General features: G+C 33.5%; 1 protein-coding gene across 1 annotated transcript in view; it reads right to left on the reverse strand.

The window, feature by feature from the left end:
• Positions 1-15995, reverse strand: part of PPFIA2 (PTPRF interacting protein alpha 2) — a 405353-nt gene that overhangs the window by 154309 nt on the left and 235049 nt on the right. The window contains exon 5 of the mRNA XM_059936601.1: positions 13778-13852. Within this exon, the coding sequence (XP_059792584.1) occupies positions 13778-13852 (75 nt within the window). The remainder of the gene's footprint in view (positions 1-13777; positions 13853-15995) is intronic.

Consider the following 15995-nt stretch of genomic DNA (forward strand, 5'->3'; position numbering starts at 1 on the left):
TCAACATCATCGTGGTGCTTCCTTAAAATGCAGATTTCATTAAAAAGGAATCTGCATTTTATGGATTCTATGTCCTATATTTATGTTATATTTAGGTCAAGATTCTTATTAGCAGTTCAACATCATCGTGATGCTTCCTTAAAATGCAGGTTTCATTAAAATGGAATCTGCATTTTAATATTCTTCCAGGTGACCATTATACACCCTTCAGTTTGAGGACCAGTGCATGTGAAGTCTTCAAGTACAGAGAATTTTTTCTTGCTGTTGCTGTATCGCAGGTAGAGGCAGCGGCCCCGTGAAAGGCTGCGGAAGGTTGTGACAGAGTTAAGCCTCTAGGACATGACCTGAGTGATCATGTAGTGCAGGGGTGGCCAACTACATCCTCCAGGCTGCCTATTTTTGTCAGGCCCACAAGATAAAAAAGGTTTTCACATTTTGAATAGTTGAAAAAAATCAAAAGAGGATAATACTTTGTGATACATAAAACTTAAAAGAAATTCAGTTTCCATTGTTCATAAATAGGTTTTTACTGGAACAGGGCCAAGCTCGCTTATTTACATAACTGTCTGATTGCTTTTGCTCTATAATGGTAGAGTAGCTGTGGTAAAGAGCTTCTAGCCCACAGAGCCTAAAGTATTTACTAGCTGGCCCTTTAAAGAAGTCTGCTGATCCCCGGTATAGTGGCCCACGTCCATCTTTTTCTTTATAAACTGTTCAAATGGACTCAGTGAAAGTCACAATTATAACTCTACTTCCTGATTTTTAGACTTATTCTCTCTATTCACTTTCATACATTATTTCCAATTTCACTTAAATAAGTAGAAACATAGAATAAATTATCCCTGAAATGCAATTACCTGATGAAGTGGATATTTTTTTTCACATGCTCTTTGCTAAACTCATGTCTAAATAAGAATGTTTTAGATGGCATTGGTTAATATTACAAAAGTACGAACTGAGAGAACACAGAAAAAACCTAAAAATAAGTGTGGATTATATCTGCAGTGCTTTCTATCCATAGCTCTGTGTAACTTGTTTTATAGAATTTTTCTCTACCTAAAATTAATTTTAAATCAAAAATTTCTAACATAAGCTCTTTGAGGGAAGGGAGTTACTTCTTACTTGGTTACTGGTATGTCCTCAAGACCCCAAAAGTACTTGGTACATGTCCAGTAGATTTTACAGAGTACTGATTAAGATCATGAACTATGAAGTAGAATTCTGGTTCTACCACTTTCTGACAGTATGAACTTAAGTTATTTACCTTCTCTGTGCCTTTTTCCTTTTCCATAAAATGTTACTATTTGTAAAAGTCACATAGCTTGTAAATGGCAGACTGAGTCAAACCTATGTCTGTCTGCTTCAAAGCCCATGATTTTTCTCTACTATAGTTCTCAACTATAGGCTCAAATCAGAATCAAACTATATAATTTTTTTAAGTGCAGATGGCCAGGACTCATGCTAACAATGAATCAGAATTTCTGGATACATTTGTATTTTTCAGATGCTCTACAGGTGAGGCAGGTGTACAGCCAGGATGGAGAACTAGTGCCCTAGGGTGGACAACCTTTATAGTTCTCCTCTTTTCGAGAGGCTTCTATGTATCAGAAAGAATAATTTTTTAAAAGGGTATCAGTAGATTTCTCTTTTTCTAATATTGAAATATTAACTTATTTTCCTTCCCTGTCCTTTTGTTCTTGATACAACAGAAACATCAGTGAGAGTGCAAATCCATCCAATTCCTTGGATAGAAAATAGCTATACCTCTGCGAATCAGTGGGAAATAATCAATACCTTGTGAAGAGTTTTTAAAAGTAGGGATCTGAAGAAATGAATAGACTGAACAAAAGAGCAGTTGCTCAATTATTTACTAGCTGTGTATTTCAGGTGAGTTACTTCAAGCTTTAGAACCATGTTTTCTGCATCTTTAAAATAGTGACAGTACATTCTGCCTTATAAGGTGACGAGACGTTAGCAGGATCTCAATAAATTCTCTCTGTTAATAACAGCAATTATCTCATAATGTGGGGATCCATAAACCTGAAGGTGAAGAGAGGTAAATGACTGAAACTGCTGGAAGCCTGTGAAAACACAGCACTTAAGTGCTTGACCCGGCCCAGTGCCCCAAAACAGTAGGTGCCCCCAAGATATTTCTGACACTATAATATAACTGTATTGCAATTTTCTCTTAAGAAAACTATATTTTTCTTTCTCCCACTCCCTTCCACGTGTCTCTCCCTCTCTCTCTTTCTCTCTCTCCCTTTCTCACTTTCTCTCTTGTTAATTGATTTTTTAAAACTTCCTCAACACATATTCTGATTCCACCTATAGGTTTTGTTCCTCCTTATCTCCCAATTACAGTGTTTTCTGAGCGGAAAATAACATATTGGCTTTATCAGCATGTTACTAAATAAGGAGATACTATTAACACTAAGTGTTCATTAAAAAATCTTCAGTTAGCATAGCCAGTTAAGATGATCTCTAGCTGTGTAGTAAAGAATTTGGCTTTGCCTGAAGAGAGGTCAGGCCTTTGCCTTTAGCTTTTGGAGGTAATCTGCGTCATACCTGATATGAATGTTTTCGTTTAGGGTGAGGTCTAATTACGGTGGATCTTAGGATGGGGCTGGTCACACTTAATAGTCTTAAATTGGGACTGGTAATGTCAGAAAGACCAACCACATGATTTAGGAGTCTTTGTGTCTCAATCTAGAGGTGGAGATCAACCACATGGACAATCAAACAATCAATTATGCTTATGTAATGAATAAAGTAAAACTCAATAAAAACTCTGGACAGTCAAAGCTTGAGTGAACTTCCCAGGTTGGAGAATTATCTCACATCAATTCAAGGAAGGTAATGCATCCTGTGGACAATGGAAATTTAGCATTTGGAACCCTCCCAGACTCTGCCCTGTGTGTTCTTTCCTTGGCTAATCTTGATCTGTATCATTGCCCTGTAATAAGCCATAACTGTAAATGTAATAGTTTTCAGTGAGTTCTGTCTTTCTAGTGAATTATCAAAACTAAGAATGGATCTGGGAGCCCCATGAACTTGCAGTTGGTGTCAGAAGTGAGGTCAGTCTTGGGAATGACTGTGCCCCGGAGCTTCGCAGTTTGGCTAAATGCTGGTAATGGTGTTATGGACTGAATGTTTATGTCCCCCTCTGCCAAATTCATATCTTAAATCATAACCCCCAATGTGATAGTTGTAGGAGGTGAGGTCTCTGGGAGATGACTAGGTCATGAGGGTGGAGTCCACATTTAGTCGGTTTTAGTGCCCTTATAAAAGAGACCCCAGAGGTCTCTCTCATTCATTCTGCCATGTGAGGACACAGTAAGAAGGCACCATCGATGAACCAGGAAGCAAGTTCTTATCAGACACCAAATTTGCCAGTTCCTTGATCTTTGACTACCCAGCCTCCAGAACTGTGAGAGATGAATGTTGGTTGTTTAAGCCACCCAGTCTATAATAGTTTGTTTTACCAGCCCAAAAGACTAAGACAAATAAGTAGTATATGGTGAATACAAGCTGACCAAATTTGTGATGTTTTTTGCTATCAACTTTTTAAAAAGTAAAATCATGAGCAGTCAAGTTACTAATTATATACACACTCACATACACAAAACAGATTAAAGCAATTCGGGCATCCTTTTTGTCCATACATTTCCTTTTAGCATCCCCAAAGCTCACCTATTTGGAACTTCCAAAGTTCTCACCATTTGAGATCCATTGTTCTTCCCTGCCAAAATGAAATGGGAATAGAGAAGTGCTGCAGAAATCCTCTGATATTGTTTAGTAGAACTTGAGGTCTCACATTTTCTACACTGAAAGTATAGGGACTAATACAATGCTATCATGCTGTTTATTTCAGGACTTCAGGCAGTGTCACCTCGAAGTTTACACCAAGGGAAAACATTTAGATGCAAAGTTTAAAATCCAGTAATTGAATTTATCCAAATAACTGCAAATAGCATCTAGATGTTTTAATGTATCTTTTCTGTAGAGTTAAATGTTCAATTTCAACCCAATATGTGGCAGTTGAAATGCAGGTTAATTTAACTAATTGATTTAATGTGTGTCATTAATTAATGCCTATTTTATCTTTCTGTCAATATAGTGAAGCTATGATCCTGGAACTAATCCACAGAAATACAACAAATATAAAGATGTCATGATGAATTTAAATTACTGGTAAAAGGTAAACTGTTGATTTGCAAACACAGTTTTCATATATAAAGAAAGTTTGTTATTAAGAGAAAGACCAGGCAGCCTTGTGCCTACTGTTAAACACTCAAATTTGGAGTCTGATATCCTGGACTTGGATTGCTACTGACTAGTGATAACATGCAAAACAATTCACCTAGTTCTTTGAAGCCTCAGTTTCAAAATGCTAGTAATAATTACAGTTCTCTCAGATGTTCATTTTGATGATTAACTGAAAAGTGTGTGTGTGTGTGCGCATGTGTGTGTGTGTGTTTGTGTGTTGGGGGATATGTATAGTGCTTAGCATAGTGCCAGGCACACAATAATCTCCCTCAAATTTGTAGATGCTATTATTTTTACAAGCTGCATAAAGGAGTGAATTGCAAAATCATTTATAAAGTGCATGTGCTACAGAATCATCTTATGAACAATAAGGTTTTTGTTCCTTTAATAAAAGGAGATTTTGTTCTGAGTATAAAATAAAGTACTGTTATTTTATCAGCACGTTCAAATTGTCAACAGAAGAGAGTTTTCATCTACTTAACTAATAACTACCTGATATTCACCTTTTGAACGTAAAGCAATACAGCTTTAGTACTTCAAGTTTACAAACTGTTTTCTTGTATATTATTTTATCTAAACATCATGACTTCTTTGAAAGATAGGCTAGTCCAAAATTTATTAATATTCCATTTCACAGATGAAAAAGCTGAGGTGCAGAGAGGTTAAATAAATTGCCAGGGATTATAGAATCAGTAAGTGATAGATATAGGAGTCAACTCAAACTGAAATCTTTTGACTTGAATTTAATATTCTTTTTTATTTTTACTTTGTACCTTGTATCTCACTAAATTTCAGTACTCCACTTACATTTTTTAAAAGATAAGTAATCTCTCAAATATTTAGCTTTAAAATTAATAAGAATACTCTAATAAACACATGTGTAAAATAATCAATTGTGATGCTTATGATCAAAGTATTAATATCAAGCATGATCTTGCTATTAATAGAAAGAGAAAAAAACAGTTCATGATCTCCATGTGCAAAGATAAAACAACCAAGTCTGCCATCACAAGAAAAACAAACCTTATACTTTCGTCAAAGAAAAGATTCTAACCAAAACAGGAGAGTTTGAAAGACTTACGAACAGACTTCAAAAGTCTCATAAACAACAGGAGACAATTTTAAACTATATTTTAAACAATTGCTGCGTAGAGGTCTTGGAAATAGTGAAAACAGTAGAAGTAGCAAACAGCAATTTCTTTAGCTCTCTTTTCACTGTTGGGTTTTAACATACATTGTCGTAAGATGTCTTGATTTCTTTCAATTTGTGAAAGATTCTTTGTACTGGAACAGTACAATTATCAACAGCAAAGAAGACATTTTTCTATTGATGATAATAATTTGGGTAACTTACAGTTTCTACACTTGTCTTTATAATGCAGTATCATCATAAAGAAACATCTAGAGGTATAATAAGGAACCTTAGGTCTTTGCAAATAACTATGGGTTTGACAATGTTGAAACTTCGAGTTTATCAATATAAAGCAAAAAAGGACATTATTCAACTATGATTAAACTCTCCCATTAAACAAAATCAATTAAGAACTACATAATTTTCTAACTCAAAATGATACAACTCCAACAGGAAGAGTAGGTTCCCAATAAGTGGCTTTATTGGAGACTCGTAATATTTTGCAGGCAATCTAAAAACATCATGTCAGAGAATTTTTCATTGTCTTCAAGGGATGTAAGTTTGGAGCTGCAAGGATGCCCTTACCTTATGCAAACACTGTTGTCATTTAAAAAAATACTATTTTCTGTTAAATTGAGCCATGGTGACTTGCTTCAATGATAATAAAGCACAAAACTTATATTTGACTTTCTGTTAGAATGTTAATTCACAGTTGGTCATGGAATTTACTACTAATGAAAACCGTTTCATACAGTTGCTAATGATGAAACTAAATTAATCAGCTGAATTAGGATGTGTGGTATACGTAAACATGCAGGAAATTAGAAAGCCGTTGTAAGATTAATCATTTTTTAAAGGCAGTGCGAGACATAAAGTATTAACTCTGCTTTTATCTCATAGAACAGGAAAGAAAAAGAATTAAAAGAACCAAAAAATGAGTAACTGGCAAAGGGTCTATCAAGATAAATAATTATCAATTTTAGGGTTCTGAAATAATTTAACTTAAGAATTTTTTCAGTGGTGTCTTTTTCTACATCTGGAATTTTCCACTGACAGATATGGAAGTTTTAATTTGAAGAAAAAAAATTACTTGGTCATTTCACTAATTCTGCAAATAAGTGATCCTATAAATTTAGATGAGTATTGCTATCAGCTCCCCCAAGGCAAACTTTTCTAATAATTACTGCTCAACAACTTTTCCACTTTCCACATGTTTTTCTGGATCATCTTTATCAAATATCTTTCTAACTATTTAAATATAGAGTTGCTCATGGATTTCAGAAGCTTCCTGATTTTTACCACTGTCAAGTTTAGGGAAACATTTTACCTCTGGACCAAAGTCATCTGAGACAACGTTAGTTTCATATTTGTATCTCTTCCTTTCAAATTATGATGAATAACAGAACTTCATAGATTAGATAAGGAAATACTATGGTGAATCCATGTTGCTTCAGTTCATAAGTTCTGTGGAAACTGGCTTTATTTAATTTGCCAGGGTAATGTAATGAGAACTTCCTCTGGGTCTACCATCCCACCCTAAAATGTCCTTGCTTAGTCTTACTGACTCTTTGCCATATTCTATCTACATTATCGTATTCTCAGTCTCCTTAAACTCATTAAAGTAACTCTGTTTCCACTTCCCTTAGCAGATAACCCATTTCCTTGGGAAGACTCTCTGATAAAATTGCTATGTCTTTTTTCCTCTCCAAATCAAAATCTTCATTCATCTCGCTACTACACATTCTGTTCTCCTTCCTGCATTTCTCAGAGGAAGGAGTTCCACTACTTGCCATTGATCTCCAAACCACGCTTATCCTCTTCGGTGTTGTCCATCAATAATCCCTTCTCCTTTGTCTCTTCTTCCTTTGCATTGGCTGTAAGCATTTTCAACAGGCCGTCTCTCAATATTGCCTAATTATTTAGCTTTTAGCCTCCTCTCTCCTTCATTGCCAAACTTCTCAAATGAGTATTCCTCACTGTCTCCCATTTTTAGACTTCTAATTGACTCAAATTCTTTTCATCACAGCATTCTCCTTCCATTATAGTTTACTAAAAGTGTCTTTGCAAACATTTTCAGTGACCTAATTGTAAATCTAATCACCTCATATTAGACATACTCCTACATGCCTTCATGAGACATTTAATACTGTTGACCACATCCAATCCCTACACTTAAAACTCTCTCTCTCCCTCACTCTCTCTCTCTCTCCCTCTTTCTATCATTTCTTTGCTTCAAGGACTCTTGACTCACTTGAGTCTCACATAACATCTCTCGTTGCTCCTTCCCTGCCTTTTATTTGCTTTTGGGGGTAGGTTCCACCTTTGCCTGTATCTATTTACCTTTTCCATATTTCCATTCATTTCCATGGATTCAACAGAGTACTGGTTCTTAACTCAACTCAAAAGACTGTTGTGATGATTAAGTGCATAATGTATTTAAAACAATGGCCGTATTCTGTGGTCTTATAAACCCCCAAAATGTGAATCTGCTTCCTCTAGCTCCCCTCACCATCTTGATCCAATATTCTTCTGAATATGAATGATACCTGGTTTGCTCACAAAGTTCTTTAATTTTTCCTTAGGAAATTAGGCTTCAGGAATAAGGCTGATTGTAGATGAGGTAACATGAAATTCTAATTTCCTTAAGAAAATTCAAATTGAAAGTTGGTAAATTCAGTGGTTGGAATAAAAAAAAGACAAAGAATGAAAGCAACATAAAAATATAGTTCAGTCTACAACTAAATGTGCCAGTTCTTTTTATATATAATACAATCATGTAGAAAAGCTTTTAAAATAAGTACAGCTGTGTATTCACTGAAAATTAGTCTGTCAATTGAATATTTACTGTAGCTTCTGAATAATCCATTTTGTCTGGTTTAATTAAATAATTAAAAAAGCATATGGGCTTCTGCTAAAGGAGAACACATTGTTAGAATGTAATCTATTTATTCCTCTGCATTTCCTTTTATTGTACATTTTTTGTAGTTTTCTAATTTTAAGCAGTAACAAAAATATTCTGCAAGAAATAAAGGCTTGATTGTATTTTCTCTGTCTAAATAATCTGGACTCACTTTTTTAGGACAATGGCCTGGAAAATGTATTCAGTGTTAACAATACAATCTGCCCTTGCGGGGCTATTCAAAGAGGCATAAAATGACAGCAAATTTTCATTATGTATATATAGTTATTTACAATATTGTTTTGATTCTTTCATTTATATCTATATTTCCCGTTACTAAAAGAACGTAAGAAATGCCAGATTGTTCAAGTTCAAGTTCTTTGTTCAAGTTCTGTATTTTGCAACACTAGACCTTTCTTTCAAGAAACAGTAGTGATTTTTACAAATCTGAACTATAAACACAGTACCTTGATTAGGATATATATTTTTTCATCTTTAATTTTTATACACTGGTCTGCAAACTTAAAAATCTTGTTATATTTCTTCCCTTTTAAAAACCCTTTGCTGACTCATCATTGTCTACAGGACGAAGCCCAGGCTCTAGGCATCCCTAACTCAGATTTGCCTTTCTCTGCAGCCTCGTCCCCATCTCTACTACTGCCTGCTTCCCTTTTCTTCCTCCAACTCCATCTGACAAGCTCTTTGTAGTCACCCTTCAAATTCTAGGTAAATTTTTCCCTCTAGGAAGACTTAAAAATTTTTTTCCAGCTTTATTGAGATATAATTGACAAATAACATGTGTAAGTTTAAGGTATACAATGTGAATATTTGATATATGTATATATTATGAAATGATTACCACTATAAGGTTAACTAACATACCTATTACCTCACATAGTTACCATTTGTCTTTTTTTTTAATTTAATTTTTTTATACAGCAGGTTCTTATTAGTTATCTATTTTATACATATTAGTGTATATATGTCAATCTCAATCTCCCAATTCATCCCCATGGTTACTATTTGTGTGTGTGCGTGTGTGTGTGTGTGTGTGTGTGGTGAGAACATTTATGACCTACTGTCTTAGTAAATTTCAAGTATACTATACAGTGTTGTTAACTATAGTACCCATACTGTACATTAGATCCCCTAATTTTATTCATTTTATAACAGAAAGTTTATATTATTTGACAAACATCTCCCCATTTCCCCCACACCCCAGCCTCTGGCAACCAATCTACTCTGTTTCTTTGTGTTTGACATTTTTAGAATCTGTATATAAATAAGATCATACAGTATTTGTCTTTCTTTGTCTAACTTATTTCACTTAGGCTAATGCCCTCAAAGTTCATCCTCATCCATGTTGTTGCAAATTGTAGGAATTTTCTAGGAAGATTTTTGTAACACTATCTGCTTTTCCTCATTCATGCCCATACAATTAAGTACTCTCCTTTGTAATACTACTAAAGCTTGTACTTTCATTTTCACTTTAGTCTTATTGTATTGTAATGACTTTTTATTGTGATAAAAGGTATATAATACAAAATTTACCATTTTAACCATTTAAAGTGTACAGCTAAGTGGCAATAAGTACATTCACATTGTTATGCAAGCATCACTGCCATTCAACTTCAGAAATTTTCACATCTTCCCAAACTGAAATTCTGGATCCCTTAAATAATAACTCCTTATTATAGTTACTTTTTACCCTGTTTATCTTCCATAACAGACTTGAGAGAATTGTTGCTTTATTAATATCTTAGTTTATCCATATATTTATACCCAGTACTTAATGCAATGACTGGCAAACAGAAAATGCTTAATAAATGTCTATTGAATTGATGTATCATTATCAAAAGCACATATCAGATGACTATGTCAGCTAGCCATATCCGATTGTCAACTTTCCAGCTCTACTCCAACCAACCCCACAGTTTACAAAAAGAAAAAAAAAGAACATACTTTCAGTGGATTTCACTTTACCAAAACCAAAACCAAAAAATAAAACACTACAAAACAAAAACAAAACTACACCTTCAGAGCTTTCTCATTTCATAAAGTATAAATTCCAGACTGAGCATGGCATTCAGGGTTCTCTAGGATCTGCATCCTATCAACTCTCTACACTCCTCTTCTACATCTTTTCATACCCTAATTCTTACCAATACAATATAATCCATTATTCCTAAAACAGGCAATTTTAGGTTTCCTACATCATACTGTTTGCTCAGCTTGAAATGTTTCTCCACAGTTTTGAAGCCAAGTCATTGTTTTCCTTCAAGGGTGAAGCCTTCTCTGATACTTTGGTTTAGAATGAATACCCTTCTCTCTGCTTTTTTGCACTTTGTTTGGGTATCTATTTTATATTAATTTAGTTCTGTACTAAATTACCTCCCACTTATATGTTTATATGTTTGTCTCCATCACTGGAGTGCAAATTATATAAACATTTGCATAATGCTTTATTAATTATTTTATTTTTTCTATTTCTTCCTGTCAGGGACTCACAGAATTTTCTGCACATAGTAGTTGCTCGATAATTATATTTTGAAAGAACAAACAACTTAATTTAATAATATGATCAATGTATTGCTGTTTATTGAGCATGCCTAAGGCTGTTCAAACTATCTATTAAGGGGATAGCCAAGGAATAATGTGAAAACACCAGGTAGAATGAACTCTATACAATGCAATCTGACAAATATATATTGATCACAAGGTTTATATCACTGTACTGAGTGAAATAAGCACAAATGAGCAAGACATAGCCCTCTTTCTCAGGGAACTAGCAACCTAGGCTTAGACAGGTATATAATTAACTCTAATACTTGTTGAACAGTCATAATAAATGCTGAAGCAATGAGATTAAGCAATTTAAACTAAGAAGCAATGACTGTTGGCAAGAAATCATAAAAGATTTCATTATAAAGGTGATGTCTGAACTTGAGTTTAAATGGGAAAGTATGATGTCAGTGGGTGGATTGGGGTTGTGAAGACATTCCAAGAGAGACATTAGCATAAGTGAGATTTAGAGTCAGGAAAAATGTTGGCTGCTTTCAAAAACAGTGAATACTATAACTTAACAAGAACTTAGAATGACTCAGAGCAGTAGGGGTAATAGGAGTTAAGGGTGATTTTTAGGTTAGGACCACTGAAGGGGTGCTCAATAGTATATTACAGGTCTAGTAGTAGATACCATTATATTATTAACATATATAAATATGTAAATTATATTATTATGTTAGTAGTATATTAATATGGCATATGTTACATTATATTACGTCAGAAAATATTATGAAAAATAATCAATATGACTGGAGCTTTGCTTAGCTGTTTTAACCCTGAAGAATTATATAGCAGAAAACATACTGTAATATCCCAGTTGAGAATAATGAAGATCTGAACTATGGTAGTTTTAATGTATATAGAAAAAGCTGAGAGTAAATGGATGTAGGGTAGACTGTGGACAGTTAAATGTATGGATTGGAATCACCTAAATACATAGAGCTAAGATAAATTCAAAGATAACCACATTTTCAAGTAGGAGAGAACAGTGGTACATTAAGAGAAATAACCTCTCTGGGCTCACTTGGAAAACAATAGTAGTACCTAACTTCCAGTATCATTTTGCTGATATATGTGCACTTAGACTAAAGCCTAGAGATTTAAAGCACTCAGTAAATATTAGCTATCATTATTATTAATTTACCAATAGAATAATCTAATATGGAAAATGGCATCTGACTCTAAAATATCTTTATTATTTCATTTCTTTATAAGCGTAATGAAAATTTATTAAAAAAATCAAACACTACAGAAATATATAGTACATATTTGCAAACACTAAAGACAACTAATAATAACAGTTTGGTATTTATATCCAAAATTTATTTTTCCTAGTCCTATAATAATGTGTTATTATTACTTGTAATTGTGCAAAATTGGGAGCATTCTCTGCAACTTCTTCCTTTTTTGTATAGTAGAACATTTTGGATCTTTTCAGAACAGAACATATAGTATCTCATATTCTTTTTAAGAAGACTGATTATTTCACTGCATTAATGTACCATAGAGAATCTAAGGGGACACAAGGAAAAACTAAGTGGAGATCCAGGCCCACCAGCACATATGGCGCCTTTGTGTAAACTAGAAAAATCGGTCCCTATAAGTGGTTACAGACCCTTTAGTGCATGTCTTCATTATCAAACCCTAAGCTGGTTTTTAATCCTTGATTAACCCCTGCTGAACATGTGTGTCAGAGAACAATTTATACAAACATTAGCAAAGCAAAGTCCTGTGGAGATGCCAAACCAATGTTTACAATCTTTTGTGGAGCTCAGAAAAGAGCATGGACTTTGGAGCTATATATTTGGTTTCTTTTTCACTAGAGTCATCATTGAAGCCTTGGATGGATGAGAAATGGATGAAGTCTCCATGGGAAAGATTATATAAAGAAAAGTGTTAAAGGGTGATAACTCCAAAACCATCTGTGAGAATGGGAAATTCATTTCTGAAGTTTAAATTGTTGAACCTAGGACAAACAAAAGCCTATAGAAGCTAATTTAATTGGCCTAGCTTATTTTAAAAAAACTAGGGAGTTTGTAACAGACAAGATTTTTAGCATGATTGAAAATGTGTATTTGTTTATGTGTGAAATGTAAATGTAAATATTACTTCGTTAAGAATCTCTTGGTAAGACTTATAATTAATGACACTGGCCTCCCACTTCCTTAATTCTTTAAACGTAGGAAGTTACTACTAAAGAGTTTTAGTAATAATAATACCCCCATTTGCATTCCTGGAATAAACTTCTGAAAAAAGGTAGCCTTGTAAATTATCTGAGAGAGGGAGAGAGAGACAGAGGCAGAGAGACAGAGTGAGATGGGGCTATTTTAGTGCCCTATATACATTTAATTTGAAATCTATTTATCTATCACCTATTCACCTATCTATATCTTATCTAATGACCCAAGTTCATTTGTAGACAAATAACCAAAGAAGTAAAATCTTCTAAGGAAAAAACAACTCTTTAAATCCCATGGATGATTATAAAATACTTCCTTAGAGTCATGAACGAGAGCAAAAGAGTGGATCCAATGATGCCACTAAACATGGGCACAATGCTTCATTTGTAACATTTTCTAAATTTAACAGATATTTGACATGTTTTCCAGTTTTGGAGCTGTGTTTTACTTCTCAAAAGGCCTGGCATTCTGACTGCAGTCCTTCTAAATCCCCACCTCACTAGCTCTCATATCACTAGCTCATGATAATTATCCTTTCATCTCTTAGTGACAGATCTGAATCACCAGAAATCAGAGAGCATGACTCTGGCAACCAGTTTTAACAGGCCTTGTTCAGTGGCATATACCAAATATAATTTATTTTTTGTGACAGTTTTAATAAAAGTGACGTGAAACACAAGGGGTATAAGGTTAGCGATATTGCACCTCAAAAGAGGAGAAAGTTTGGTATGTTACCTCCTGATTAGCAGCAGCTAGTTCTTCTTCCAGTGCAGAGACTCTTTCTAAAGAAACCCGCAGTCGCTCCCTTACCTAGAAGAAAAACCAAAATATGTGCAGTAATGTACATCCCATACATATTAAACTGTGCTGAATCCATTAACATTATCAGATACAGTCACATTTGAAAAAGTATTAAAGTATATATAGCCTTAAGTGCTCAGGAATACTATGACTACATTGTCACCTCATAGTATGACTGTATTAAGGGATTTTCTTGTAAGCAAGTCCTTCTAGTGTTTCGTGACAGAGTTTACAATGGGGTTGAAGATCAACCCCTCTTGTTCTGAATTCTGATTCATAGTAAGTGGAGGCAAAGTTCAAAAGTTTATTATGAATTCATCTGTAAAACAGTCACTGATTAAGCATAAGATATAGGCAAAAAACTTTCTACTTCTTTAAAATAATAACTATGTTTTCCTTTGACATTTAGTACAAAATAATGTGTCTAAAAGCAAAGGATTCTTAGAACCTGAAAAATGTTGTCCATTGCTCATGAAATTAATTTTGTATTAGTTAGAGGTCTAAATTGTTATTGAGGGATTGGAAAGTATATATCTACTCCGGAATTCCTAAATACTTTTCAGATACCAAAGGTTAAACCATTATATTTTATAGAACCAAAGACTGCACATTTAGTTTGAAAGTAATGATTTCCAAATGTTTCACACACAAATGAAACTCAGAGAAGTGTTTCTTTGAGCCTTGCTTTCTTAGAACTTCTAAAATTGTTTTAGTTATTATATGTTCAGATCTATAGATATGCTCCATATTAAATTTGTCAAAAGTAGAAAAGTTCAGAGAAAGAAATTTGGCTAAACTAAAATAAATGACTACAGCAGTTTAATTTTCCTTAAAAAAAATCAACAAAATTTATAGCTTCAATTCAATATGGAATTCATGGTGAGTTTTAGATTATTTATGAATTAACATTGATTTTCCATGGGAATATAACAGTGTGCATTTTAATTATAGAAATAAATTATTTAAATGAACATTCATTTTAGTAATTTATTAATGGTATATTTTAATTAATGGTCTTTTTCTTTTTTTAGTAAGATTTAACTGGGAATATAAGTTAAATACACAAAATATCTAAAAACCTAGATACATAGTAATTTTAAATTTGAAGTTACAAAATTATTTTCTAATTAGCAAACAAACAAAAAACAAGTGATATCCTATGAATCTAGAATCTAATTAGAAATTTTTAAAAATCTCAATTATTTTAGTAATGTATAATGATAACTGAAATATATTCAGGTGACTGGGTGCACTTAACTCCTGAAATACATCTTGAATAAGACAGAATTAATGTCTGACTGGAATTTTAATATTAATTATACTTAGTTATGTTCAAATTCTCTGAAAATTAGTAATACATACATAAATGGACATTTGATATCAAAGATAATCACAGAAGATCCTTCATGATATTTAAGTACGCCAGATGGGCTGCCAGGTACCAGTGCTGTTAGACAAATATCCAATTGTTCATAAAAATGCATAAAACTAATGCTGATTCATAAATGAACAAGAGCTTCTTAGAAGGAAATCTTTAATGATTTGACTTGGGGAATACTTTTTTCATGAGTGCTTGGATGCAAACAAAGTAAACATCCCAAAGGCATGAAAATGAGGAGGATTGCTGATATGTGGAATGCAGATATCAACAAATATCTTAGTAGGTGTCCTTGTTATTTAATAGGGATGATTGTAAAGTTTATGTCCACTTCCTAAAATAGCAGCTATAAAATATAGGTATTCTGATAAAAATCTAAGAATTCTAGTTGATGAGAACAGCAATATGAAACAGTCTAAATATAAATTAATCTCAACGTATGCAACATAATCAGATCACATTTAGACTGCAGTAAAGAGGTTAAGGCACTATATTTAAAGACATACTGATGCATTGGGATGTTCCTAAAAGAGTCATGCAAGCCACATAAGGAGCAGTTGAAACCAGGCTATACTGCGGGTTAAATGTCTTCCTTTCTTTGTTAAACTGAAAATCACAGAAACTGTTCCAAACTGTTTCAAATTTACCACAAGCATATATATTCTTATTATATTGAGCCTTCGAGCAGTAAAAATTATCAAGCTTTTCAAACAATATGAAAAATCACCCCTCAATAAATTTATAACAGCATTTGCAACTTTAAATTATATTATA

This window comes from Balaenoptera ricei, chromosome 10, assembly GCF_028023285.1.
Source record: "Balaenoptera ricei isolate mBalRic1 chromosome 10, mBalRic1.hap2, whole genome shotgun sequence".
NCBI classification, from domain to species: domain Eukaryota; kingdom Metazoa; phylum Chordata; class Mammalia; order Artiodactyla; family Balaenopteridae; genus Balaenoptera; species Balaenoptera ricei.